A 27283-nucleotide genomic window follows, 5' to 3' on the forward strand; every position below is an offset into this window, starting at 1 on the left:
TTCAGGGATCTGTATCAGGCCACATTGGAGACACAAATGTTGAGTTCAAATCATGTAACACGTTCAATAATATTATTATTTTCTAGAACACAATTCTCCAACCTTTTCCGAAATTAGAGCTCCTTCTGCTCAATAAAAGTCCTCCTGATCTACTAATATTATTAGTGATGTAATGACCACATGAGACAAAATTGCATTAGTGACCATCATATTCAAGATTACCAGCAGTGATCACCTTGGTACATGAGGCACAGTTGCCAGCAGTAATTTAAAAAAATGCCCTGTCACTGTGAAATACCGCTACTTGGGTAATTTGTAAGAGCCATAGCTGCAATGTCCATATCACCAAGTTGATATTTGTAATAGTCTCCCAACACCTTTTGATTTTTATCACTCAAATATCACCACCTGCCACTATATTTTGGAGACAGCCATTTTTCTCAAAACATCAACATTATGAAAATGCACACATTTTCATCTTGAATACACTTTTTTCAATTTGCTATAGATATATTTCAACCAAGCAAAAAAGTTAGTTCACTGGGCTGCACACAGGAAAGCTACTTAGAGATAGCTGGAGTACTACCAGCAGCTCACGAGCTACCTGTTAGAGAAGCATGAATTCTCAAATTGAGCACATACATTATTAACACTGAAAGATGTAAGATTAAATAGTTAAAATGGAGAAAGAATGATGATTCTTTTAAAATCAACACAATTTGCAGTTTAAAGAAATACATGTCAGATAACATTAGTTAATAAACATTACAACTCTTTAATGTTACTGACCCTTAAGTATTATTCAAATAGAGGTACAAAGAATAGCTAAGGAATATCTTCATTAAATCTGCTCATTAAATAGGTTAATAATTCCATTTGTTCTTCTCTCTTTCAAGCAAATAGTTTAAGTTGAATACAGTCCAGAGTAACACAGACTCTATATGTTTGACTGGATTTTGACAAAATCCTGGAGCTCATACTTTTAGTTTCTACCAGAAAACCAACCCTCAGCCACAGGTGGGAAATGACAGTTGGGACTTGATTCGTTCTAGAGGAGAGAGCTGTCACTAAAAAGAACTTCTCTCATTGTCTGCCTTCTTCCAAATTCTCCTACTGTACTTAGGACTCTCTGACGCCTCAATGCTCCAAACTTCCTATATTCTCTGGCAGAAGGTATTCCAAGTAAACATTGCATTGTTACACCAGGCCATGTCCATGTTTTGAAACACTCAGAAGATATCATCCAATTGACTGAAACATAATATTAAATACCATGGAATTCCACAACAATCCATGTTCTCTAAATAAACAGATAACACAATAAATTATTTATATTTTTATTGGTTGTAATATACTTGCAAATGAAGTAAGTGCTAAATGAAACAATGAAAATATATTCATGTGTGATAAGACCACAAGAAGGATTATTGAAGATATATTTAATCACATTTGTTGAAGGTTCCTCTGTTCATTAGATATTGTTTAGTGTTCATATCATGCCCGAATACAATGATGTAACATTTTGGGAGAAATATGCAAAAGAGTAAAGAGGCACCTGAAGACAAAATGGCAAAGATCTCCATGGCCACCATGTACTTGCCACTTGTGCTCAGATAGGCTGGAATAAAGGAGAGCCAAACACTGAGAAAGGCAAGCATGCTGAAAGTAATATATTTGGCCTCATTGAAACTGTTTGGAAGTTTCCTGGCCAAAAAAGCCATTATAAAACAAATGGTGGCCATTACCCAAAGATATCCCAGCATACACCAAAAGGCAACCTGAGATCCCTCATTACACTCAATGATTATTTTTCCTACCTTGGTGTGGGTATTACGCTGTGAGAAAGGTGGAGAGCAAATTATCCAGGTGAAGCAAAATAGAATTTGAATAAGTGTACCTACACTAGTGACCGTATAAGACAGTTGAGGCCCAGCCCATCTTCTTAAGCCAGAGTGTGGCTTAGTAGCATTAAAAGCAATACCAACCATGATGGTTTTTGCTAAGATACAAGAAACACAAAGTGCGAAGGAGATTCCGAAAGTTGCCTGACGAAGGAGACATTTCACTGTACTTGGGTAACCAATAAATGGCAGTGAGGAAGAAAAGCACATCATGAGAGCCAGAAGTAGAATGTAGCTAATGAATCGGTTGTTGGCTTTGATGATGGGTGTGTTCTTGTGCAAGATGAAGAGTGCGAGGATGATGGAAGAAATTATCAACAGGATGATAGCAATTATTCCTAAGGATCCCCCTACATGTTCGTCATAAGTCAAAAACTCTATTTCCTTTTGAAGACATCCATTTTGGTTTTCATTGGGCCAATAGTCTTTTGGGCATTTGTTACACTTGATTGAATCTGAAAGATAGTGCAGAATGAGTATTTGCAAAACTTTAACTACCTTCTGTCCAACACACAGTTAATGCTTCCCAATTCTACTGATCTCCTTACCCGTTTCGTTAGACATCTCCCCCTCAAAACAGGCAATGCATTCAAAGCAGCACATTGGCTCTCCTTGTCTTGTAGCTTTCCTAAATCCAGGCAAGCAGCTAACACTGCACACAGAGACAGGAATCTAAAACATAAACAGATTACAACTTTCTTTATTGTAACATCGTACATTGTGAAAAACTGAGGACATATGTTTTGTTTTTTGTTGCTTGCCTGGCATATGATTACAGACACGGGGAAAGACAAATTGGATAGAAGGCAGGGAGTACAGACATTGAGCCTTCAAAGCAATCTTGTGTCCTGCATCCTGTGACAACCCTATTGTGTCAACATCAGTGTAAAGCCAGGCAGTACATATCTATGTCAAGGATAAAAAGAAATCTCATTACGAAGTCTTTACAATTTAAATGCACCATTGTTAGTGTTGAGAAACTCTCCTATCATCATTTTATGGTCCCCCAGAGATATGTGCACTTGGCATTCAAAGAATCAGTCTAGCGATTTGGAAGATGAATAAATATGTTCTGCAGTTTTGGACCTATTGTATTGTGTTTGTAGAGAGAACTGTCCCATGAACTACCAGTGAAGCTTGCTCTCCTTATGACAAACAAAAGAGAATCCCTCCATCTAATGAGGAAAAGTAAAACGGAAAAAGAATCCTATTTTATACACGACGCTTGCCCACTCTAAGTAAGGTTTGCCCACTCTAGTACGGTTGTATAACGGAACAACTTAGGAAAATAAAATACATGCCTTTACCACGCATTTTTTACCTTGCATTTTTTCAGAACAAATATGCTTTTACAATTTATGACTTTAACATGCATTATTTATACTTATATTTGTACATATAGACAATGTATTTGTGAGGGTGATCCCCCACATCCCGAACTTACCTTAAATGCGTATTAAATATTAAAGGCATATGCTGTAAAAGCATATGTGTCTAAAAACCTGCAGGGTAAAGGCACTGCGTTGTAAAAACCTTGTTGTAAATGCTGTATCCCCTCTAATAATGGCATGATTCATCATTGGGTTCACCCTGACTACTTGAGTTTAGGGTGGGCTCAACCATATTCCAGGGAGCTCTTTGTATATTAGCAGTCGAAGAAAGTTACACATAGATACAAATTCCTCATCCACTCCCGAGGTATCTGTAGCAATTCAAGTTCCTTTCTGCCATGAGAGGTTGTAGTACAAAGAGACTGTAGAGGAGTGAAAGATTAAAGTTTCTTTATTCAAGATCCCATCCATCCATCAGAAGCTATCCTCCCTCCAACTGTCACATCTCTTCGCTCAAGTCACATTCCATCCCCATGGGAACCCACAGTAAGTTATATCATAGTGACACCCTCAGCTGTTCTTGTTGGTTAACAATGTAGCATGCCCTGGGAGGAATACCACACACCTCCCTCCTCTAATTATTAACCAGGAACAAGATATAGATAAGAAATATATACAAGATATGGTTAAAAGCACATGTCATAAGGTAAATTTCACATCCGCCTTGTGAAACATTTACCCAACACAGAGGTTAAACAAAATGTTATGGTTTCTCACCATCCTTCCTGACCTTCTTGTCACCAAATCGCTATATGACCTACGTGGGGTTTTTCTGTTGTCACATAACCCTTTGTGCAGGACAATTCTGTTCATATTCCAAATGCGATGATCCTGTGTTCTTACAGCATTGTTAAAAGTCTTGACCACTAGAATGGGTTTGGAAAAACTTCACACCACCACCCAATCCAAGACGTTTGACCATGACATAATCCCCAACCTGTACTTTCAACTTCTCCACAGAATGTCTAGCATCTAAATGTTTTTTCCTCTGTACTACATACTTATCTTCTCTCTTACACCAAAAACCACCATGACACTTCTTGCCTACTTCACATTCGTAGTTATTGACTCAGGAAGTGTCTACCAATGTGTTAAGTAATCTGCCTCTACAAAGTTGAAAAGGAGTTTTCCCAGTGGTGCAATGAGGAGTGAACCTATACATTTCAGCCTGTTTCATTACCTCTTCTTTCCAATTAAGAAAGTTAGATTTGGCCAATGTGATGGTCTCCTTAAGGACTCTGTTGAACCTTTCCACCATTCCATGTGTTTCTGGATGATACATCAAACACCTCTTGTGATTAGTGGACCTATCTAACTGAAACTTTGTCATTTCTTTTGAGCTCAATTGAACACAGTTCTCAGTGAGAAGGGTGTGTGGAAAACATTCACGTGCAAACAAGACTTTTAAGAATTTTACCACATTGTTGCTCTCAATGGTGTTGGAGATGAAACATTTCCAGCCACCTAGAGAACATATCAATCACACCAATGATAACCTTCTGCAAACCTTCCCCATAAACAGGTGCTAGAATGTCCTGTGCTAATTCACACCAGAGTCCTTCTGGTAACTTCCTGATTTCCATAGGTTCAATTCTTGTTTGCTTAGTCTTATCCCTTCAAGCACACAACCAACACTTGTCATTCCATCCATTTCACAACAAATGCATCACATCCTTGAGAACGTCATCCATGGATAATTCATGTTGCTATCTTTCCTTTGAAATAGTTTTACAACTTCACTCAGACACCTCTCATTATCTGCTTCGTCCTTACCAAAAAACAGGATGTCATCCTGGTACATGCAGGCACCAGAAATTCCCTTGAGGACTTTTTCCATAACTCTTTGAAAGATAAATGTGGCCGATACTAGGCCAAAAGGTAGCCTGACAAACCTGAATGTGCCAAAAGGAGTCACAAAGGCCGTCAAAATCCCTTGATGTCTCCTTCAATCTGATCTGGTAGTACGCTGAGGTGAGATTAATGGTGCTAAAGACAGTTGCCTCATCTATCAGGAGAACAAGTTCTCTTATATTAGGCAATGAATGCCTGTCAACAATCACACATGTATTGAGATGCCTTAAATCCATACACAGATGGAGGCTTCCATTAGCCTCCCTAGCAGCAACTACCGCCGCAAGCCCCTCAGTGCCCTCTACTCCTCAGTGATGCCACCTTCCTTGAGTTTTTCAATTTCTGTGCACATTTCATCACAAACTGCAATCAGCACACTTCTCATCTTGCAGTAGGCAGGCTGAGCATGTGCCACCAAGCATATTTCATGCTCCTAATCAGCAAGGCAACCCAACTCTTTCTTAAATACCTGTGGCAATTCCTTTCTCATTCGCTCAACCAATTCAACCCCATCCATTGAACCAACTACACACAACATATCCCTTTCTTTCAAAAGGTTAGGAATTGGCCCACTACGGTCTAATATGTCTCCCAAATCTCCTTGATGTGACCAACTTATAACACTATCACCTTTGTTTGAAACATAAATATTTCCGGATATTAATCTCTGTTTGTATTCAATCCCACCGTCAAAGAAGCCATGCAGTTTGATGGGCTCACCACCTTATACACATGGCCTGATATCCGGTGTGCTTAAATTAACTTTGTCACGAATGTTGTTCTGATAACATTTATTTGAGACAATAGTTATCTTGGCCCCAGGATCAAACAGTACAATTGTAGTTTCACCATGCGCCATAATAGTGTCCACAGGTGAACGTTTCACCCCTCCTTCACCATGAACCTATAACACTATATGACCAAATACAAAGTCTGAATTTTCATCTTCTTGCACAGATTCAACGTCCAAACTCACTTCTTTCACTCTGGGTTTTGCAACCTCCGTTTTGCATGCAACTGCGAAGTCTCCTTTCTTTTTACACTTCGTGCACACTGCTTAAGAGCTGGACAACTTTTGTAATTTGACAAGTGTCCAACTTTATCACATCAGAAGCACTTTCTAGCACTCATATTAGATCTAATGCTGACTTCCTCTTTCCTTCTCACAGCATCTTTACTCCTGTCCTTGACCACATGCCAATAGGGCCAGATGTTTGACCATTCCAAATTGCAACTCGCAATTTGCATTAGGATGCAAGTCGCAAATTGCGAGTCGGAATTTTGAATGTACAACAGTGTCGGAGACAGTGATTGTGATTCCCAATGGGGTTACAAAATGTGAGGCTCATGAATAATAATGAGCCACTCACACTTTGCTACCCCAATGGGAATGGCTGCCCCTCCCAGGGATGGTGGCCTGCTGGGCTCAGCAGACCCCCATGTCTGGGACTGCTTTTCATTAAAGCAGTTTTTTAAATGCAGCCCGTTTTCCTTAAAGAAAAACGAGATTCATTTAAATTATAAAAATGAAATGTTTTTGATTTATTTTTTAAGGGCAGATAGTGGTCCCTGGGAACTCTGCCTGCCATAAAAAATATTTTTAGAGCCAGTCACAAAGGGAAAGGGGTCCCCTAGGGAACCTTTACAATTTGCGACTGTATTACCACCCTCTTGAAGAGGGCAGTAAATTACTAGTGTTTTGCAACCACAATTGCAGTCGCAAAGCATTCGTGCATGGCTTACGAGTCGCTATTAGGAAGGAAACACCCCTTCCTAATAGCGAGTCACAAAACATTATTTTGCATGTTGTAATTATATGGTCATTGCCATGTAGGTTTTTGCGTGCACAAACTGGTCTCAAATCGGTATGCACACGCAAAAAACTGTTGTACATCTGGCCCTAAAACCTTTCTCATATGCTTTTTTGATGACCTTGACACACTCTATAGAATGTTCCACCCTTTTTGCAATGATTAATACCTCATCTAAATTTGGATTATCTTTCAGCCATAGATCATCATTTACTTTTTCAATGCTCCAGCCAAGCATGAACAGATCATGAATGCGCTCATCAACCATGCCACCAAACTTACAAGATGATGTTTCTAGCCTGTGCAGGTCAGTAACATAATTCACTATAGACTCTCCCTTGCTCTGGTACCTTCTTGCAAAATGATAAAGTTTTAGGATAGGTCTTACTTTCGGAAGATAATGTTTATAGAGCTTCAAATTACACAACTCATACTCATTCAAATATTCTATATCTGCTTGTGATGGCTCCGGTAGATGATCAAATACATCCTGCCCTTCCAACCCTAAGCAGTGTTATCCAGCGGAAGGCTCAGAAATAATACTTCATGAATTTAAATATTTCAATGGGGCCCATACACATATTCCACTCTCCTGGCAAATTCCGCTGGGGGGGGTCAAGTTTTATAATTCACTTAAATTCTGATTAATTAGCTTTCTGTAAAAAAAAAGGTGGGGTGATTTTGCGTAAGGGTGTTATTGGCACCTCCTGAGTATGTGTAACTTTTTATCCACTCTCTAAGCGGTACAAACAGGTGAGGGAAATGCACACCCTGAACACGATCCACTATTTAATTTTAACACTTTTCCTATGCACACGCTGATATTATTAACATTAGTGTCAGATTGTATATTTCATGTCTTCATCACAATCATGTAATAAAGATACACAGTGAGATCAATTTTGCATCAATGCTTCTCCAATAATAAGTAGTTTTTGTGTTCGGTCGTTCTTTTATTTCATGCAAAAATGCCCATCCAACACGTGTTTCGTCGCTGGAAATGTCTCAAACGACTTCTACAGGGCTGACAACAAAGCAGACAAAATGATCCCGTTCTCTCCGCCGGTTCTACTTCCATCCTGGCTGTGTGTAAGTGTTTCTTCCTTTAAAATCCATTTAATGATTTTCCAAGATTAGTTGTGTGTCTATAAATCCGAATTGAAAAATAATGTCAGTGTCTCGAGTGATCCAAACACCCTCCTGTAAAGATAAGTTATTGCTGCAGACGAGTATCTAAGTAAGCGTGTGTGCTTGAAGAACCGCAGCCTTAAGGCCCGGCGGCGCAGGGTACGCCTAAAATCCCCTGGATTCACCTGCCTTGTCAGATACAGAGACACGGACTCTTCGTCTGGTGTAGAAGATGGTTTTTATTAGCTGCAGCTAGTACAGTGGTCTTAGAAGTCGTCGGTAAAACGAGGTTCAAAAGAGACTGCCACTTAACTCCGTGGCGCACCGGTTTATATATGGTACAATACAATTCAAAATACAATCACACGAGAGCATGCAACATAGGCAAACGTTATAAACAATGTTTTATGTCTAAAGCAACTCAAGTTTCTCGGTTATGTTTGTCACTCGACCCCTTGAGTAAATTACAAGTGAATCCACACAATCCGATTTACAAGTAAAGAAAACACAGCTGCATGTTGTAGAAGGAGAATCGTGAAACAGGAAAATGCATGAGACATGTAGCGAAGGACAGCAGATAAGATAACCTGAAGGAAAGAATGGTGTGAACCAACAAATAGTCCGGACGGGGATTAATCAGCTCAGACAGGAATTAGTGTACTCGGCCAGACCCTGACTCTGGTTAGTAAACATAGGCAAAGAAGCCACCTGACACGTGAATGCAGAAACGACAAAAACATCACGTTTGCCGCGCTGCCTGAGTGAGGGCAACACAAAATGACGGCGATTACAAAATGGAGGCTGAGCACGAACGAATTCGTAATTTACAGAACCTCATGCTTTTTCTCATTCTGCCGCTTCCTGCATTGTTTAATTGACCCGGAGGTCGTTTGGATTTGAGTAGCCTGGGATGACCTGGAGAGAGCCAGTTCCCTCAAAGATACCAAAAGCTTTTGTGCCATCATTAATCGCTCTCTATTTTTGGACAAGATGAGGCAGACGGGTTCTTTGATTCTGTGGGACACATGGGAATCCCCTTTTTTGGCTATATTCAACCCATTCAGTCAGAAATACTTTATTCGGTTCATAACAAAAACCACAAAAGTATACAGAAGTACCAAGAAAAGAGGGACCAAGGTACAAAATTGCAATATGGTTAACAGACAGCAAAACATATATAAAAAAGATAAAAACTGTACAAAATAGATACCAAATTCATATGTAAATTTAAAAAAAACATACACTGATCATCCAATTATAAATTCATTATTAACAAACTTCAAAAAATAGACCATGCAAAGATGTTATCTCAGACTAACTAGTTTTTTCCTTAGTCTCATGGCTATGGTTAAAAATGTAGCAACATTAATGATTTCCCACGTGTTAGACAGCAGTTAAAGATATAATAGAGCCGGTTGCACTTGTCTAAACCCTTTATCCTTTAGTAGGGGTACAATGAATTTTTTCCGGATATCCGTAAAATAACCACAAAAGAACATAAAGTGAGCAGTGTCCATTATCGAAAATCCATCACAAGTGCACAATTCTAATTCTGATATCTTAGTCCAACATGGGCGCCCAGAGAGAAGGAGATGAAATTTATTCAACCTAAACTTGGTTAGTAGATATCTGTGATTAGCATTATTAACAACCTTCAGATATGGTTCTAAATCATGGTCTGTTGTTACAACTAACTGATGAGCTCTCACAGTTGGCTTAGTCAACTCATGGCCTTCTCTATCCATCCCTTTGTGCAGCCTATATGTGGTCTTGACCCATTTCATGTCTCCCTTAACCAGTTTAGACGGCTCATCAAATAGTTCTGGGCGGCCTAATGAGACTGCAAGTTTTTTGATGTATTTTAGCCATGGGATGGATTCCCAATGTTCTAAAGTGAGACAGTCCCTCAGGATCTCGTGGTTCACCTCCAATTCCGGATTCATCCAAACCGCAATCCACTTTAATAGGGGTGCGATGGCAATCCGGTCTTCTAGGTATTCCACCCCACATTCTTGATGCACTATGAAACCTGAGGTTGCTTGTGGTACTGATAAAATGGACTTCAAAAACGTATCCTCTGCCACCTGTACCAACTTAGCGTTTTAAATCCCCATAGGTCAGCGCCATACATGGCTATGGAAACACATTTGGCGGCATAGACCTTTAACACTGCCTGTAGCGGTTTTACCCCCAGTTTACGGGAAAAGCCCAGAACTGCAAAAATGGATCGGACAAAAGCATTTCTTTTCTCAGACAGTTGTGGAAGCCAGGTGGAACTTTCATCAAAAACCACCCCCAGATATGGGAATCTAGTTACCCTCGATAACTTGTTCCCATTACAGTGGAGTGTCATCAGCTTCCTGCGCCTGCCCTTTGTACCCACAGCCATGACATGAGATTTGGTGTAATTAACGCTAAGATCCAAGGAGGACATGAACTCATAAAAGGAATTTAAAAGACTTTGTAGCCCTACTGACGTGCGTGCTAAAAGAGCGGCATCATCCGCATATATTAATGCGGGGAGGGGAAACTTGAGTGCCCTCGGAATATCCTTACAAGCTGCTCCTAGCACACTGGCCAGCCCATTGATGTATAAGATAAATAATAGGGGGGCTAAGATACAGCCTTGCCTGACCCCATTGGTTATACCTATCTTGCCCATACAATTTCCCTTACGATCATATCTCACTGTGGCTGTGAGGTCCCTATGGAGATCGGCTAAAAAGTATACTATGTTTTCATCGATGCCCATCTTTAAGAGCAAGCCCCATAGCTTGGACCTGTTCACTCGGTCAAAGGCCGGAGGACAGGTCCATAAATGCTATATATAAGTAACCTTGCTTCGCTATGGTATACTTTCCAATCAGCAATTGGAGGTTGAGGCTCTGATCTATCGTACTGCGCCCCTTTCTGAACCCATACTGTAATGCTGACAAAGAATTTGTTTCCTCAAGCCAATCAGTTAATTTACACAGAACCACTCTGCCTAAGACCTTCACTGCAGAATCTATAAGGGAAATTGGGCGGTAATTACCCGGGTCTCCTCTATTACCTTTTTTAAAGATAGGTACAATGACCGATTGCGACCAGGTTGTTGGGATACCGAATTTACAAATTCTATTGAATACATTAAAAAGATCGGCTGGTACGCCATCAGGGCCAGGGGCCTTATTGCTTGTCATTTTGCTGATGGCTTCAGCACCTCACCCTCATTCACCACTAAAGTATATGGATGACTAGTCAACGAGGTTGAACCATCAACCCCTATAGTCACCTGTTCATAAACTGACTTCAAATGGGTGAGCCACTTGTCTTCCTGGATGCCACAGTCTAAAACATTGTTACTTGAGTCAGCAAAGTAAGGTTGGTTGACCACTGCCCAGAATTTGGCACTGTTTTTTATCACGTCTATGGAAGTCAATTCTGCCCAGGCATCTTCCCTGATCTCCCGTCTCCTCTGTTCTACTGCTGCTTTATATGCTTTCCTTAAGAGGGCCACACGTTGTCTGTCGACTGGCTTGCTTTTTAAAGCCTCCTTCAGTTTACGATTGGCTACTGAACAGTTATGATCAAACCAGCCGACTGTCCCGAGTCTTTAACCTTGCCAGAAAACATTAAATCAGACATAACCTGGTGACAGACCTTTTGATATGCCTCCACTACCTCTATGTCCCCAGCTTCCTCATCCATACATATCCGCAACTGCTCCCATCTAATATTGGAGAGGTTACTTGAGAAATCCTCAGTAATAATTTTACACCATTTAATCCTTCGTGCCTGGTCTGTTGCCCGGATATCTTGTTTATCAACCCTGTTCAATGAGCTCTCAGATGTACTAAGGACGCCACTAACACATAGAAAGACAGGGTTGTGATCGCTAAAATGAGACCAAACAGGAAAATAGCCTACTATGTTACTCCCCAGGGTTAAACTTATAATAATAAAGTCTATAGTTGATCCACTGCCATTTCCCTTAAAAGTGGGTATATCCACCTCATCCCCCGTGGGTAACATCAAACCATTTTCAGCCAGGGTATTTTCTAATAGGATCCCCTGATCTGTATGCTCAAAATTAATATCACCTTGTTCAATGGGGGCAAATAGATCATTGGACAGACATTTATCTGGACAACCATGTATACTGAAGTCCCCCAGTAATATTATAAAGCATTGAGACCCCATCAGCTCCTTGTATTCTGCTAAAAAGGAATTTAACGCTGTCAGGTTGCTGGTTGAGGTGGCTCTATCAAAAGAGTTATAAAACTTTACAATTAGAACAGTATATGCCCCTTTACAAGCGATTTGGACTGCCAAACAGTAGGGGGAACCTGAGGCAATCACCGTGTGTGTACCAAGAATGTTAGCCGCCACTAGGGTTACCAACCCGCCCCTGACTCTTCCTCTAGTGGTAGTAACTGCTGGGAGAGAATAGGTGATATAGCCATCCAGTGTAAGTATGTTCTTTGTGTTCCAGGTCTCCTGTAGGCCAATGATGTTTGCTGTACCTATAAATTCCCTCCAAATAGGATCGTCAACTTTGTTCCTTAGCCCAGCAATACTCCAGGTTATCACCTTTATGTCTCTGTTGCCTCTGATGGCTTCCCTACCTACTAATTGACTATTTGCACTAATTACTAAATCCCTGCCCTTGCCAAGCTCCTGGGCGACCAGAGCTGATACCCTAGTATCCACACTCGGGACCCCAATCTCCCGGGCCACTTTTGCAGGTGAAACGGGTATAATCCTGTTTCCTTTATCATTTCCCGACACTGTGCTCACCTGTTGTCAATCCACCCAACCTAAGTCGGACAGGCAGTCATACTGGTTCGTCATTGGGATGTTACAGAGGTAATCTAGTGCATGGGGAGCTTGAGTATGGTTATTTGGGTGACCAACAATCATACCATTACCCCTAAAACTATCTGCATGATGTCTATTGCCATAGTTATGCCTTCCCCCTCTTCTCTGAACTAGATTCCACCCCTCCTCCCCACCCCCACCCCAACTGTAGGGATTCATGTCCCTGGGCGCCTCTTGCCTCCTCACTCTTCTGTGATCATTGGGGTCTTTTAGCCAACTCCATCTATTGTCCCGTTGCTCGATAGGCATATAAAAATAGGACAAAGGCCTGGCCGTGACTAGGGTACCGTTGTAATTGTAATTGTAATTTATATAGCGCATTATCACCAAGGGTCTCTAAGCGCTTGCTTTGGGAACCCGTCCTGGTTTTTCCCTGTGAGATAACCCCTACTGGGCACCCCCAAGGTGAAAGCCAGGCATCCCGCCGCAGGGGGCCATAGTGGAGATTAGCGAGCTATTGCCCGGAGTTGCAGAGTGTGAACCCATGATTCGAGCAGGCACCGAAGCGAGAATTATGGAGTCTGTGGACATTTTGGGCTCAAGACCATGCCGCGTCGGGAATTAAACCCTGGTCTTGGGTCTGACCTCTGCTTCATGGTCTGCCTCTTCTAACCATTGAGCCACACTTCTCTCGGCAAATGTATTCCACAATACGGGAATCTTCAAAAGTCACTACTATACAGTCCCCCTGTAATCTTTTCCTATTATGTCCCACCCAAGGCGTTCTCTCAACCATTAGAATATTGCCACAGAGGTTTGAAGGTAGGGGGTAATTATTGGCTAACCAGTGGCATGCCTTATTTTTAAGCGCCTGGAAAGTTTCTGAATTTGGAGGGGTTAGTTCCGTAACCCCTGTCAAAATAATCACATAGGGACAGGCATCCGGTGGTAGGTGAATGTTTCGCCGAGTCATGATTTTATAAGGGGGGGGCTGAATCGGATTTTGGGGTAAAGGTAACAGGGCCTTTTGGATTACCTTGGTCAGTGGGCTTATTTAATGTAGGGGGTTGAGTACTCTCTTTGTTACTTACAGGGTTAGGGCGATTCAACACCGGGTTCTTGGGTGTCTTGTTTTTAACCACTACTGAACTTTCACCCGCAGACCGGGGTTTGCTAGCTAGAGCGGTAGCATGAGTTGCCCTGTTAGCATAAAGGCTATCCTGAAACCTTATATCCTTGTGTATATCATGAAGCAGTTTTTCAATACCATGAAGCCTAGCTTCTAAGGGAGCGAGTAGTGTCTTAATAATTTTTTTTATGATACAGCCTATGGGTTCCTCCTCCCCATCTGTAACTTCTATTCTGTCGACTCCCGACCTGTCGATTATAATGCTGTCTTCAAGGATATCGGCCAAAGGGTTATCCAGCATAGTATTGTCAAGGATATTCAAGGGTAATCTTGCGGTCTCAGATTGAACTACTTCCGCCCCGGATTTCTGCCCAACAGATTCCCTACCGGGTAACCTCAACTCTGCTGTTCTACCCTCTCATTAGCATCAATACTAGTGTTCCCGGCTATTATAGCACTGACTTTCTTAGCACCAGGGAGGTTGGTGTTTGGATGCTTACGTTTGAGAATGGCCCCCTCCTGCTTCCCCCTCTTCTGGTCGTGTGGGGTCTATACCTGAGAGTCTGCCTGAAGATCTGCCAAGTTAGACTCCAAACTAGTCCCTGTAAGGTTGTGAGCCTGAGCCTGGGGGTTAAGGGGTGGTGAGTCTCGTAAGCCAGGCTGGACGCAGTTAACATTGTGATCATCGACAAAAGTCTGCACAGAGTTAGGTATACTTAACGAAGAATCAGGGGTGCGTGCAGAACCAATGAGACCCAAAGACGATCTTTTGGCTAATGCGAGTTCCTGGGAAACCCTTCTTTCCATAAGAACAATACCGTGATTGATCAGGGAATTGGTACGAACAATAAAATCGTCTAATGTTCCGGTCAGCTTTTTACCACCCGCCGCCGCCATGCTTCTAGTTTCGCGGCACTCCATCGTCCTCACCGGGAACAGAGAGAGGGAATAGAGAAAACCGCGAACACTAGACTCTCATAGGGTGTACAGATGAGTGACAGCTGATCAGCTAAAAGTGCCCCAACAACTAACATAAGAACAAAGGCACACGGGGTAGACTTACAATACAAATCAGTGCACCACAATCTCGGGTGGACAACCAAGAGCTTAGGCCCAGTCCAATCTCTTCCGGCCTCTGACGGCCGCAGACGGCCCCGCCCTTGTCCCGGACTTCTCCCGCGCGCTCCCGCGCACCGGGAAGGGTGTCCTATTGATAAAAGAGATTTGATTGGTGGGGCGGGGCAAGTAGGGAGAGCGGCCCAGGTGTCTGGGGTTATACTCACAGGGACTCCTGGGAGATGGAGTCCCTGGTTCTACCGCTCGCAGCCCTGCTGCAGCACTACACACCCCACAGGCAGCAACGTCCAAGTTCCCAACACCTCCTTTGGTGCAAAGTTCACGCACGGCGCACACAGCGATGCGGGACCCGCAAAGCGGGTTCCGCGAGGTGCAGCGCTGGAAGAGGCACACAAGCAGCAACAAGGGACCAGGGTTCAACGTCCCGACAGGTAGGCAGATTCAGAGTCCCGTTGGAATTCAGGAAGCAAAAGATTTTTATCTTCGTTGGTGGGGGCGGGGCAAGCAGGGAGAGCGGCCCAGGTGTCTGGGGTTATACTCACAGGGACTCCTGGGAGATGGAGTCCCTGGTTCTACCGCTCGCAGCCCTGCTGCAGCACTACACTCCCCACAGGCAGCAATGTCCAAGTTCCCAACACCTCCTTTGGTGCAAAGTTCACGCACGGCGCACACAGCGATGCGGGACCCGCAAAGCGGGTTCCTCTAGGTGCAGCGCTGGAAGAGGCACACAAGCAGCAATAAGGGACCAGGGTTCAACGTCCCGACAGGTAGGCAGATTCAGAGTCCCGTTGGAATTCAGGAAGCAAAAGATTTGTATCTTCGTTGGTGGGGGCAGGGCAAGCAGGGAGAGCGGCCCAGGTGTCTGGGGTTATACTCACAGGTACTCCTGGGAGATGGAGTCCCTGGTTCTACCGCTCGCAGCCCTGCTGCAGCACTACACACCCCACAGGCAGCAATGTCCAAGTTCCCAACACCTCCTTTGGTGCAAAGTTCACGCACGGCGCACACAGCGATGCGGGACCGGCGAAGCGGGTTCCGCGAGGTGCAGCGCTGGAAGAGGCACACAAGCAGCAACAAGGGACCAGGGTTCAACGTCCCGACAGGTAGGCAGATTCAGAGTCCCCAAACTGTTAGCAGTTAGAAGAGAAAAGCGGAGATCTACTTCTAGATTTAACCTTGGCCTCACAATTAAGTTCATACTTATCAGTAGCTGAAGTTGAGGAAGCCTTAAGGGAATCTGTATGAAAGCCCCAGGTCCTGATGGGGTCCCATTAGATTTATTCAAAAGGAATCCTAATCTCTGGGCACCCTTACTGACTCACGTCTTCAAAGCAGTGGTGATTGGTCCCATCGCAGCAACTTGGAAGGAGGCCATTGTGGTTCTTGTATTCAAAATGGGTAATAGGAATGACCCTGCCTGTTATAGGTCAATTTTCCTTATCGGTGCTACAGCAAAGGTTTTGGGGAGGGTTGTCCTTGCCCAATTAGAGGCTTAAGTGATCACCACAGGGGACCTTTTTCTAAAACACAATATGGCTTCAGGCGGGAGATGGGCACCACAGAGCAGTGCCTCAATTTGTCCTTGATTATGGGCATGTACATGAAGGCCTTCATTGACTTGTCCAACGCCTTCAAAACTGTTAATCGGGAGAAATTGTGGGTACTAATGGGGAAAATGGGTGTAGAGGAAGCACTGATCTCCCTTTTGCGAAGGCTTCATGCTAACTCCACTGTTGCCGTAAGATATGACCACCAAGGGTACAATACCAAGCTCATTGTCTCTACAGAAGGTGTTTGGCAGGGGTGCATTTTATCACCTTTTCTTTGTTTAATCTATATTAATGGCCTAGAGGCATTTTTATTGGATTAGGAAATTGATTTTCTTTAATTGGGGGAAAACCTGTTCCGCTACTATCGTATGCGAATGACACAGTGTTAATGGCTCTAAAATCGCAAAGAAACAATTCCATGAGACAAGATCAAATGCTTTTTCAGCATCTAAATACCAGATGTGTGCCTCAACCTTATTGATATTAAAAAATTGTCTATTTGTGATTTTTGAAAAGTTTGGTTTCCCAAATGAGTTAATAGTCTTGTTAAAACAACTATATATGAATTCCCAGGCACATATTTTAATCAACACTGTCAATATATGGACATGCCAAATAAATAGAGGCACCAGGCAAGGCTGTCCCCTCTCCCCAATTTTATTTGCTCTATTTATAGAGCCACTAGCAATTGCAATTAGGGAAAAAAGAGCCCATATGGTTATGCTTAAAGGAATGATGAACATAAAACTCTACGCTGACGATATTGTTCTTTTTTTGGACTCAAAGATAGCTACTCAGGCGGAAGTCATGAGAGTCTTTGCACACTTCCAAAAAATAGGAGGGAAAAAATCAATAAGACCAAAACAGAAATTATATTATGTAACTGTGGTGTGAATTCTCTTCTATCAGAATTCAGAAAGACATACAGCACTCGTCCGAAGAGGTATTTAGAGATTCATGTAACAGAGAAAGTAGAAGACCTTTTCTCCCTAAATTATATTCCATTGCTGAAAAAGGTGAACTCTCAGCTAACACGAGGGAATCAGCTCCCGTTGTCAATAATAGGATGAGTTGCGTTAATTTGAATGTCTATTCTTCCATTGTTTTATTTTCTTTTTAGTGCAGTTCCCTGTGCAATACAGACCTCTTTTTTAAAACAGATAGACAGTATGTTCTCCTCTTTCCTATGGGCAAATAAGGTACCAAGATTGCCACTCAGCACTTTAAACTACCCTGTCGCAGAAGGAGGATTAGCTCTTCCGAATATTAGAACCTATTATTACGCGACATTCGCACATCATAGTTTTAGATTTATTTTTTTTAGATCCTCAAGAGGCAGATCATTTCTTTATGAAAAAGATCCTGAGGGAATATAAAATTATCGACCCTACAAGAGTGACTACGTACCCTAAGAAAGCACGTTATAAGATCTTACAATGGCTATTTAAACAAAAAAAAACAGCTTACAACACACTACGATATTTTAAGAATTAATAATTCAAGCAGGCCTTTGAATATATATACGGGGGAAATAGGTATTTTAGAGAACAATGTACTAAGGTTGTGGGAAGAAAATGGATACGTCCAGATCCAAGATTTTATGAGGGGGAATTGTTGGAAAACTTGGGCGGAGATTGAAATGGGGCTTCAACATTCTAACACAATTTTAAAGTAGTCTTTTACGTTTAAAACCTATATTGGAAAAGCTGGATATGGAAAATCTGAGTTATAAAACTAGTACCAGCGAAGCCCTTAACTGCCCCTTACAAACGAAGATTCGTAACTGGATTAAAATCGTTGACGAGAATAAATCTCTTTCTTTATACAAAAAAGTTAGGGATCGATGGAAGAAAAGTGAAGATATACAGATTCTTAAACCAACCTGGAATAGGCTCAATAAGCTTAATGCAGTTATATTCAGAGTGGCGAATTTTAAACGTATGCAATACTATTCGAAATGGTTTAGATATAGAACACCCTCGTTTCTCCATAATATATACCCGCAAATAGGAGATAGATGCTTTCATTGTGCAGAGAAAGGCACCTGGGAGCATATCATTTGGGAATGCCCAAAAATTTAGAATCTGTGCTAGGAGATCGATAAATATCTCAGATTTACAATACATTCCCAAATCTCACTCAATGAATCCCTCGCAGTTTTGGGCTGCTCACCTGTTATCTCTGCACATGAGGAATGCTTGTTTATTGCAGCATTAATAGCAAGATCTCTAATCCTGCAACTCTGGAGAACAGAGACGGTACCTACCTTCAATGCATGGAGAGAAAAATTGTCTAAAATACAAGAGCTGGAAAAGAGATATGCAATACGATCAGGAGTGGTTAGAAAGTGTGAGAAATATTGGAGTCTGTTAGAAATATAGAATAACATACTGTAGTTGGTATAAAAGAATAGAACATGTATGTTTGTACTGATCCTGAGATAGCACTTTGTACTTTACCTTAATTTGATCTTTATCCAGTACTTTTGTAGTATTTGGGATAAAAAGATAGAATATGTATATATGTATGTATTTAGCACTTTTGCATTTTAACTTAATATGATCTTTTTCTGTTTGATGGGAATACTATGATTGCGCTGCTGAGCACTTTCAAATGAGTATTAACAATTTTTAGCACTTTGCACTTTAGACTTATGCCAATCTTTCCTTCCTCAATATTTTTCGAATATGTTTTCATAAATTATATTATTATATGATTTTAATATCTATGAACTCTCAATAAAAATATATATTTTTAAAACAGTGTTAATGGCTCTGATTGCAAATAGCCTCCAAACATCACTCAATGCTTTTACAGATTTTGTTGGAGCTCGATTTAAAAGTTAATTTTACTATATCGTATTTCATGGTGTGGGGCCCCAAATTGATTACAAAAAGAAATGTTACTGCAGGGGGCAAGAGTATTGAGAAGTTGAACAATTTTACCTATTTGGGGAACATATTTAATAATATGATGAATTGGGAACCACTCACCACTGCAAGGGTTCAGCAGACAAGCAGGGTTGTGGAGGTGCTTTTCTGTTTTGCTTGTAAGCTATGTCACAAAGCCAGTGACTGAGCTAGTTACTCTCTACAAAGCCAAATGCTTGTCTGTTGCATACTATGTGGCAGGGGTCTGGGGCTACCATAAATGTTGACATCTTCAAGTCTTAGAAAACAAGTTTATAAAAAGGCTATTGATGACCCCAGATAGCGCTCCCACACTCCAATGTCATCGAGAGTTGGGACTGGAATTTTTGGAGGATTGCATAGACATTGTCCCTTTGCTACTATGGGCAAAAATGTGGCTGTCAAAGGAATTAATATTCTCAAGGGATGTGATTCGAGATTGCATTAATCTAGATAATGTACTGTCGATCCCTTGGCTATGATTTGTGAGAATGAGTTGCTTCAGATAGGCCTGGGGCACTACTATGATAATCTGGCTAGTATCCACACAAACGCTAAAGCCATTATAAAAGAGGTGCACTAATCTTGGGCAAATACGCACCACATACAACCTGAGGTGACAGGTCTCTCATGCGTGTTTCCTTCGCTACATCAATTTTATCTAACCTTCACCACTAATGTACAGATACAATTTCTTTTAACTAGACTCCATTTAGGTACCCTGCACTTTTTGTTTCAAATCTTTTTTATTTTCCATCAATAAAAAAATAGAAAGGGGAAAGGCACACCCCACAGGGACAATAGGTACACAGCGATAAGCCTACAACCCTGTCAAGGGGCGGCCGCGTGTTAGACATAGCGTCAAATCGCTAGGAGTCGAATAAGAGGTTAGATTTTACACAGCGATATGCCTACAACCCCAAAGGGGCCGGCCGCGTTCCATGTTGCAGAATATGATAGCAACTGATCCTGTGGTGTGGCCAGGCCCAGAAGGCCCACATTCATTACAAACGGGCAACTGGCCCAGATCTAACAGTCAGCCCAACGGGGCCCACAATCCAAAGAGTGGTAGAGGGAGAGAAAGAGAGAATAGATAAACAGGAGGAACCAAGAAAAGAAGAGGAGAGACAGAGATACACGGGGGAGAGCGGTATATGGGAGGTGGAGGGGGGAGGGGTGGCAGCCCAGTCCAATGTTGGCAGTAGTGGGGCTCATTGCAGGGGGGCAGCTACGGGAGCAATCTGCTTGGTTCAGGGGGGATGAGAACATCGTCAAAGCGTCCTAAGCTTGGTGGGCACGTGGCACGCGTGTTCGACAGCGCAGAGATATTTGAATAAAGGTTGCCAAACAGCCTTGAAGCGGGTGTCGCGTGCTTGCAGCCGTGCCGTAAAAGGTTCCATTGCGACAACATGCCATAGGCGCGTCGATAAACTTACACCCTGCCCATGTGATAACTTGGCGACACAGAGCACTTTGCACTTTATGCTATTTTGTCCCCTTTATAAAGAACCAAGGTAACCAAATTTAGCCCCACTCCTAAGGGAAATGCGCCCTGTACTTATATCAAAGGTGTTAATAATTTGCACTCTCTGGCTACCTCTTTTATTTGTATTGCGGTCTCTAATTATATTAACGTTGCAATGGCTATTAGAAAGTGTTACAGGCTATGTTAGATACACAGGAACGTTGTAATCTTTACATGCACAATTTTTAACACCTATGAAATGTTATGATTGGTGATTTATCTTGTGGCACTATGTAACTTGCACCATGGATCTTATGCTTTCTTAACCATCTGAATTTCATGAATTCTTATTTTAATACTTTTATCCATGTTATTCTACAAATACGTTATGACATTTTAAATTGTAATGTCTGTTTGTCAAACTTTTATGGTTTCTGGAACCAAATAAAGTTAACTTGAATGCACATGAAACAATAGCCCTCTGACCCTTATAGTGTTGATGACCCTTATAGAGACACTAGCTTACCCGTTGCGTGTTGCTGTGCACTCCGAAGAAAGGAAATTCAAGGAAACTCGTTATGATAACATTAAATTTACATTGTGTCATTTTTATTGGAACTTATTCATTTTAATATGGAAAACATTTCAAAGTGTCGTTTTAATTCTATTTATTTATTTGAGTGCTTGTGGATACACAATTTTTTTGTTTTTCCGTCTGGTGCGTACATCAGTATTCGAAAGATTATGAGGTCCCTGGGGGGGCCGATATTAAAAAAAATTATGCAGAAACCTTCGCGAGAGTGTACTCAATAACTTCCCAAGTTTCCTGGCGATCGGATGAATGCTGTTTTAATTCTATTTATTTATTCGAGTGCTTGTGGATACACGATTTTTTGTTTTTCCGTCTTGTGCGTACATCAGTATTCGAAAGATTATGAGGCCCTAGGGGGGTGATATCTAAAAATATTTTATGCCAGAAACCTTTGCGGGAGTGTACTCAACAACTTCCCACAGTTTAATGGCGATCGGATGAATAGTGTTTTAATTCTATTTATTTATTCAAGTGCTTGTGGATACACGATTTTTTGTTTTTCCGTCTGGTGCGTACATCAGTATTCGAAAGATTATGAGGTCCACTGGGGGCCGATATTTTAAAAAATGTTATGCCAGAAACCTTTGCGGGTGTGTACTCAACAACTTCCTAATTCTATTTATTTATTCGAGTGCTTGTGGATACACAATGTTTTGTTTTTCCGTCTGGTGCGTACATTAGTATTCGAAAGATTATGAGGGCCCTGAGGGGCCGATATTTTTAAGAAAATTATGCCAGAAACCTTCGCGGGAGTGTACTCAACAACTTCCCAAAGTTTCATGGTGATCGGATGAATGGTGTAGTAATGCATAAAGGACAAACAGACAGACAGACATACTTTCGTTTTTATATATATAGATTAAAATTATTTTAATGTCAAAGTGGGTTCCCGTGAAATACACTGTGATACAATTGCATGTGTATATCAACTCACATCCTTCTGATCCATAGATCCTGCAACCAAAATTATAGTGCAGGTGTCATACAAACATTGCATTCCTGTTTGGTGCATGCAACATTTTATATATTAGTGTCAGTTTTGAGACCAATGTTGAGCACAAATGTAGTTTTATTTAGCAGTAGTGTTCCAGAATATGCCTTGCAATCAGGTGCAGATCAGATGAGCAGTAGGTGGCATACAACAAAAGTGACTTACAATGGGCACACAGACTTAACCGGGTAGTGGGAATATACCAAGGCCTTCTGGGAGCAGAGAGAGGTTGGCACTGTAGTCAAACTCTGAAGCCCAATGGTGATATTACAGACAAGGGAATTGCCAAAAGTATCATCATAAAGAAGAACAAACATATAAAAATTGGATGATTCTGCTGATTATAAATGCTGTGCTCATGACAGACACTGCTACAACTAATTCAATTAAACAGCCAAAAGGGACTTAAAGGCCTGAGGAATACTCACTCTGTCAAGAGTCACTACCGTCCAGGTACCTACTGAGGTTTGCCTATACCAGGCCTGTGGTAACAACACTGCTGCTAATTTGAGAGTTGTACCCTCCCACCCCCAGAGGCCAGCGCTTCTGAAGCAGGTATGCAGCAGAATTGATCAGACCCACGTGCAGTGAGTGTGTTATGATTGGTGACTAACACACATTGAAAGGAAATGCCAGGTGTTCTGATGTTGTGGACGTGTTCCCTGCATGCCCATACAATATGTTAAGAAAGGTTTGCACTTATATTCAGATGGGTTTAAAGATGGTGTGCACTGGCACAGAGAAATTGTGGAGTTCCATCACAGTTTGTGTGATGTGGTCATAATACTTCAGGCCCTTGATCATATGTTCTCAGGTATGTAAGATAGCCTCAATGGAGCCAATGTGGAATCAGAGATGCCATGGAGCAGGTCGCTGCCACTATTCAGATGTACGATTATGAGGTCTTGAACTGCTGTACTGAAGACTATCCTTTGATACATTTCTTATCAAATCTTAACTTTTTGTGCCGTTATTTTGCTTACTGACTGTAGTTAATGTTACAGAGGTTCATTATGAGTTTGTTAGTGTGCATACGCAGACGTGCAAGTATACCTCTGTATTGTGTAACATACTGCTTTCACATTGATTACATATTAAATTACAAAATTGTAGACATCACGGCTGACATCACTGATACAACCAAATTCATATTCCGCATGTAATTTCTGAGTGTGCATGTGTGGGTTAGCACTATGGAAATAGTGTAAACCCTGGAGGCAAGTGTTAAAGAAGGTAAAGGCTGAATGTACCTGTTGTTAATGGTAGAGGTATGTTTTAAAATAGGTTGTGGCTTACAGCAAAGTCTATTCCAAAAGAATTGTGAGAAAGGTCTAAGTTCTGTTGAAAATAGATTATCACCAGTGGACATCTGGGCACATGTCCTTGTAAAATAGATGTAATGCAGTGTTGTGGACAAATTCTATGTAGCAAGCATGATTCTAAGGTGTTGATGTTTATTCCAAGAACTTTGTTAAAGATGTTGAGGTATTGCAGACTACTGAATAATGAAGAATGTAAGGTGTCAACTTAGAGCTGATTTATATCTCAAGGGCATTGTAAGCATTGCACTAAGATTGTATGCCATTGTGCCCGATTCAGGAATGTGTGTAGAATACTTTTAAAAACTATTCAGGGTTGTTCATACCGCCAGAAAGAATGTGTTTTTGAGTAACTAATACCTACCTGTGAAACTCTTAACCTAACACTGGGGGTGATGTGGAGTATTTAGAAAGGCAGTTACTTTAAAAAGAATAGAAAAATGGCCATATGTGTAATATGTTAGATTTCTTCAACTCCATAAGCCGTATAGGATGCGGGCACAATGATTGGATAATTTATTCAGTGATATCACCAATGATGCTGTTTGAGATGCCACCAGTGATATCATCAATGATGTCATTTAACAAGTCATGAGTAACATAATATATGAGATCATTAGCGGTGCATGGAAGGGATGATTTTCTTAGTAAACTATAGTTAGTGCATTTCAGCCTTTCTTGCTTTTTTTAAAATAGTTTTTGTCCTCTCTTTAAAAGCTAACTACAAAATAACTTTAAACTTTGGTTTTTTTCAATACATTTCCAAAGTTTTTGTTTCTAAGTAAGCTAAGCCTTTTTACCATACCTAACTATAACTTTACTTTAATTTTAGGTTTTTCTAAAGAATGTCTGTTTTTTCTTTCTTAGTTTTTGACGTACAGTAAAATCTTACTACCATATAGTAAATTTCAGTTTTTTTTGTCATATTCAGTCGTATTCAGACTCCAGCCATCTAAGGCCAATATCTGCACTGCTGGTGCTTGACTCTCAACGGTCAAGAAGGGGGCAACAAAAAGGGGGAATACAAAATGGCGATTTCCCTTGTAAATTTACAGAGTAAACTTTGATATTCAATATAGAAAATAGGACAAAAAATTAGAACTTTACTAAGAAAGCTTGCTTTTTGGATTTTATGTAAATCTTTTCAACTATTTTCAAAAAATGAGCATTTAAATAGGTGTTTAGGTTGGGTAGAAGAGTGTAAAAAGTACCAACATTTAAAAAAAACATAGGGCTTTCTAATTAGCTGAGGAAGCTTTTTCTCCTTTCGGCCATTTCAGTACCACAGGTCTGGTACTAGTACAGTGGTGCTGAGTGATCTGATTGGCTGACTACAACTTAGAAGAAAATGTTGTGGCTGCCCATTGCAGGACTGAGGCAGTTGATCCCTGTGTCCTGCAAATGTCTTGAAAAAAAGATATAAGGAAACAGGATAGGCATACTCTGACCCCCAGACACCTAAGGGGAAGACCAAGAGGTACCCCACCATCCACCATCCAAAATGGAAAAGAAATGGGTTCTGTGGGTACCGCAGTACTCCTGCGCCACCCAGCATGGCCCTCCATTGAGGTTCTGCTGTAATTTGATGAGTGTCTGTGCTCAAGATTCATCCCAATTTTGCGATATTAACAGCTTCTTCAGAGAAGCTTACAAAGTATTGTGTTACTATGGATATGAAGCTTGAGTGGCAGGACTCACAGGAGTACAGTGGTAGCTACAGTTAAAAAAAATCCCAAAAGCAATAAGATTTTTGTCACCTGCCGCAGCTGGCCAGCCTCCAGATGCACACGTCCGAAGAGCGTATGGTGTAATGGCCTTCCTACTTTGTCAGGCTGTCAGAGGAAGCATTTTGTTGCTGGAATATTTAAGGTCCGTCAATCTCTAAATTAGGCGTGTGGACTGACAGTTTGGCAGGCAGGGTACACATAAGCATCACCTATTCTCTAAATCTGGTCCCAAATCTCTCTCATTGGATCGTGTTTGACCTCCATAGCCACCGCATGACAAGTTTTGCTATTGTCAATGCAGTCGAGAACCATCGCCCATATTGATGAGAGATCTCGGGAAACATACATGTAGCATGTAATAATACTACATATTCTAACTGAGGGCCCTCTGTCCCCAGAATCTAATTAATTCAAAGCATTCCATATGTTTAATGTGAAGTGTTGTAGCTTTTAGAATTTACACACACCATGTTCTATATTAGTGTTGGCTTGGTTACATGCTGTTTCCTTCTGAGATACAATTTCTGTAGTATATCATGTAAACCAAATTCAACCAATCAATAAGGGAATTGTGAAGTGTGCTACTCACCTGTGAGGGTCTCAAGGCGCTGGGGGGAGTTTTTAGCATCTCCGATCAGTTGAATAGCCAGGTCTTGAGTGCCTTCCTGAAGCTGTTCAGGGAGGGGGTGCATCTGATGTCGACCTGGAGCTGATTCTAGATCTTGGCTGCTATGTGGGCGAAAGTTCTTCTGCCTGTCCTGGCTTTGCGGGTGCGCAGGGTATTGGCGAGGGTGAGGTCGGAAGAGTGGAGGTTTCTCTTGGGTATGTGGAAGGAGATTTTCTCGTTGGGTATTGTGGCCTGGTGTTGTGGAGGCATTTGTAGGCATGTGTAAGTACCTTGATGGTGAGTCTCTTCTCTAGGGGGAGCCAGTGGAGGTAGCGTAGGTGCCGGGTGATATGTTCCTGTCGAGGGTAGCCAAGGAGGAGTCTTGCTATGGTGTTCTGTATGTTCTGTAGTTTGTGGATGCTCGATTTTGTTGATCCTAGTATAGAGAGAGTTTCTGTAGTACAGTCTGCTGGTTCTCAGTACGTGGGTGACCGTCTTCCTTGACTCAGGGGGGATCCATTTGAAGGTCTTTCAGAGGATGGGGGGAGTGTTGAAGCAGCCGGCGGGACAGCGTTGACCTGTCGGGCCACGTAAAAGGAGAAGTCGAGGATGATGTCGAGATTTTGAGTCTGACTCGTGGGTGTGGGAGGGCTGCTGAGGGCGGTGGGCCACAAGGTGTTGTCCCATGCCATGGGGGAGGGTCCGAGGATGAGGACTTCTGTCCTCTCTGAGTTGAGCTTCAGGCAGCTGTTGCTAAACCATGATGCAACATCCTTCATTGCTTCCTGGAAGTTGAGCCTGTTGGTGACAGGGTCCTTGGTGAGAGAGAGGATAAGTTTGGTGTTGTCAGCGTAGGATACTATGCTGAGTCCATGGTGTCTGACGATGGGGGCCAAGTAGATGTTGAATAGTGCGGGCCCAGCGATGATCCTTGGGCTACTCCGCAGTTGATATCCTTGGGTTCAGAGAGGAAGGGTGACAGTCTGATTCTTTGGGTTCTGCCGCTGAGAAAGAACTGGTCTGGTGGTGAGTGTG

The 27283-nt window shown here is 41.8% G+C and overlaps 1 protein-coding gene across 1 annotated transcript in view; it reads right to left on the reverse strand.

The window, feature by feature from the left end:
* Positions 1 to 1439: 1439 nt before the first annotated feature.
* The window catches only part of LOC144797914 (extracellular calcium-sensing receptor-like), a 187946-nt gene continuing 162102 nt past the window's right edge, over positions 1440 to 27283 (reverse strand). Inside the window, exons 4-5 of the mRNA XM_078668716.1 lie at positions 2450 to 2573; positions 1440 to 2356 (exon numbers count right to left, since the gene is read on the reverse strand). Coding sequence (XP_078524842.1) covers positions 1440 to 2356; positions 2450 to 2573 — 1041 coding nt within the window. The remainder of the gene's footprint in view (positions 2357 to 2449; positions 2574 to 27283) is intronic.

The sequence above is a fragment of the Lissotriton helveticus genome, chromosome 12 (assembly GCF_964261635.1).
Source record: "Lissotriton helveticus chromosome 12, aLisHel1.1, whole genome shotgun sequence".
In the NCBI taxonomy this organism is placed as follows: domain Eukaryota; kingdom Metazoa; phylum Chordata; class Amphibia; order Caudata; family Salamandridae; genus Lissotriton; species Lissotriton helveticus.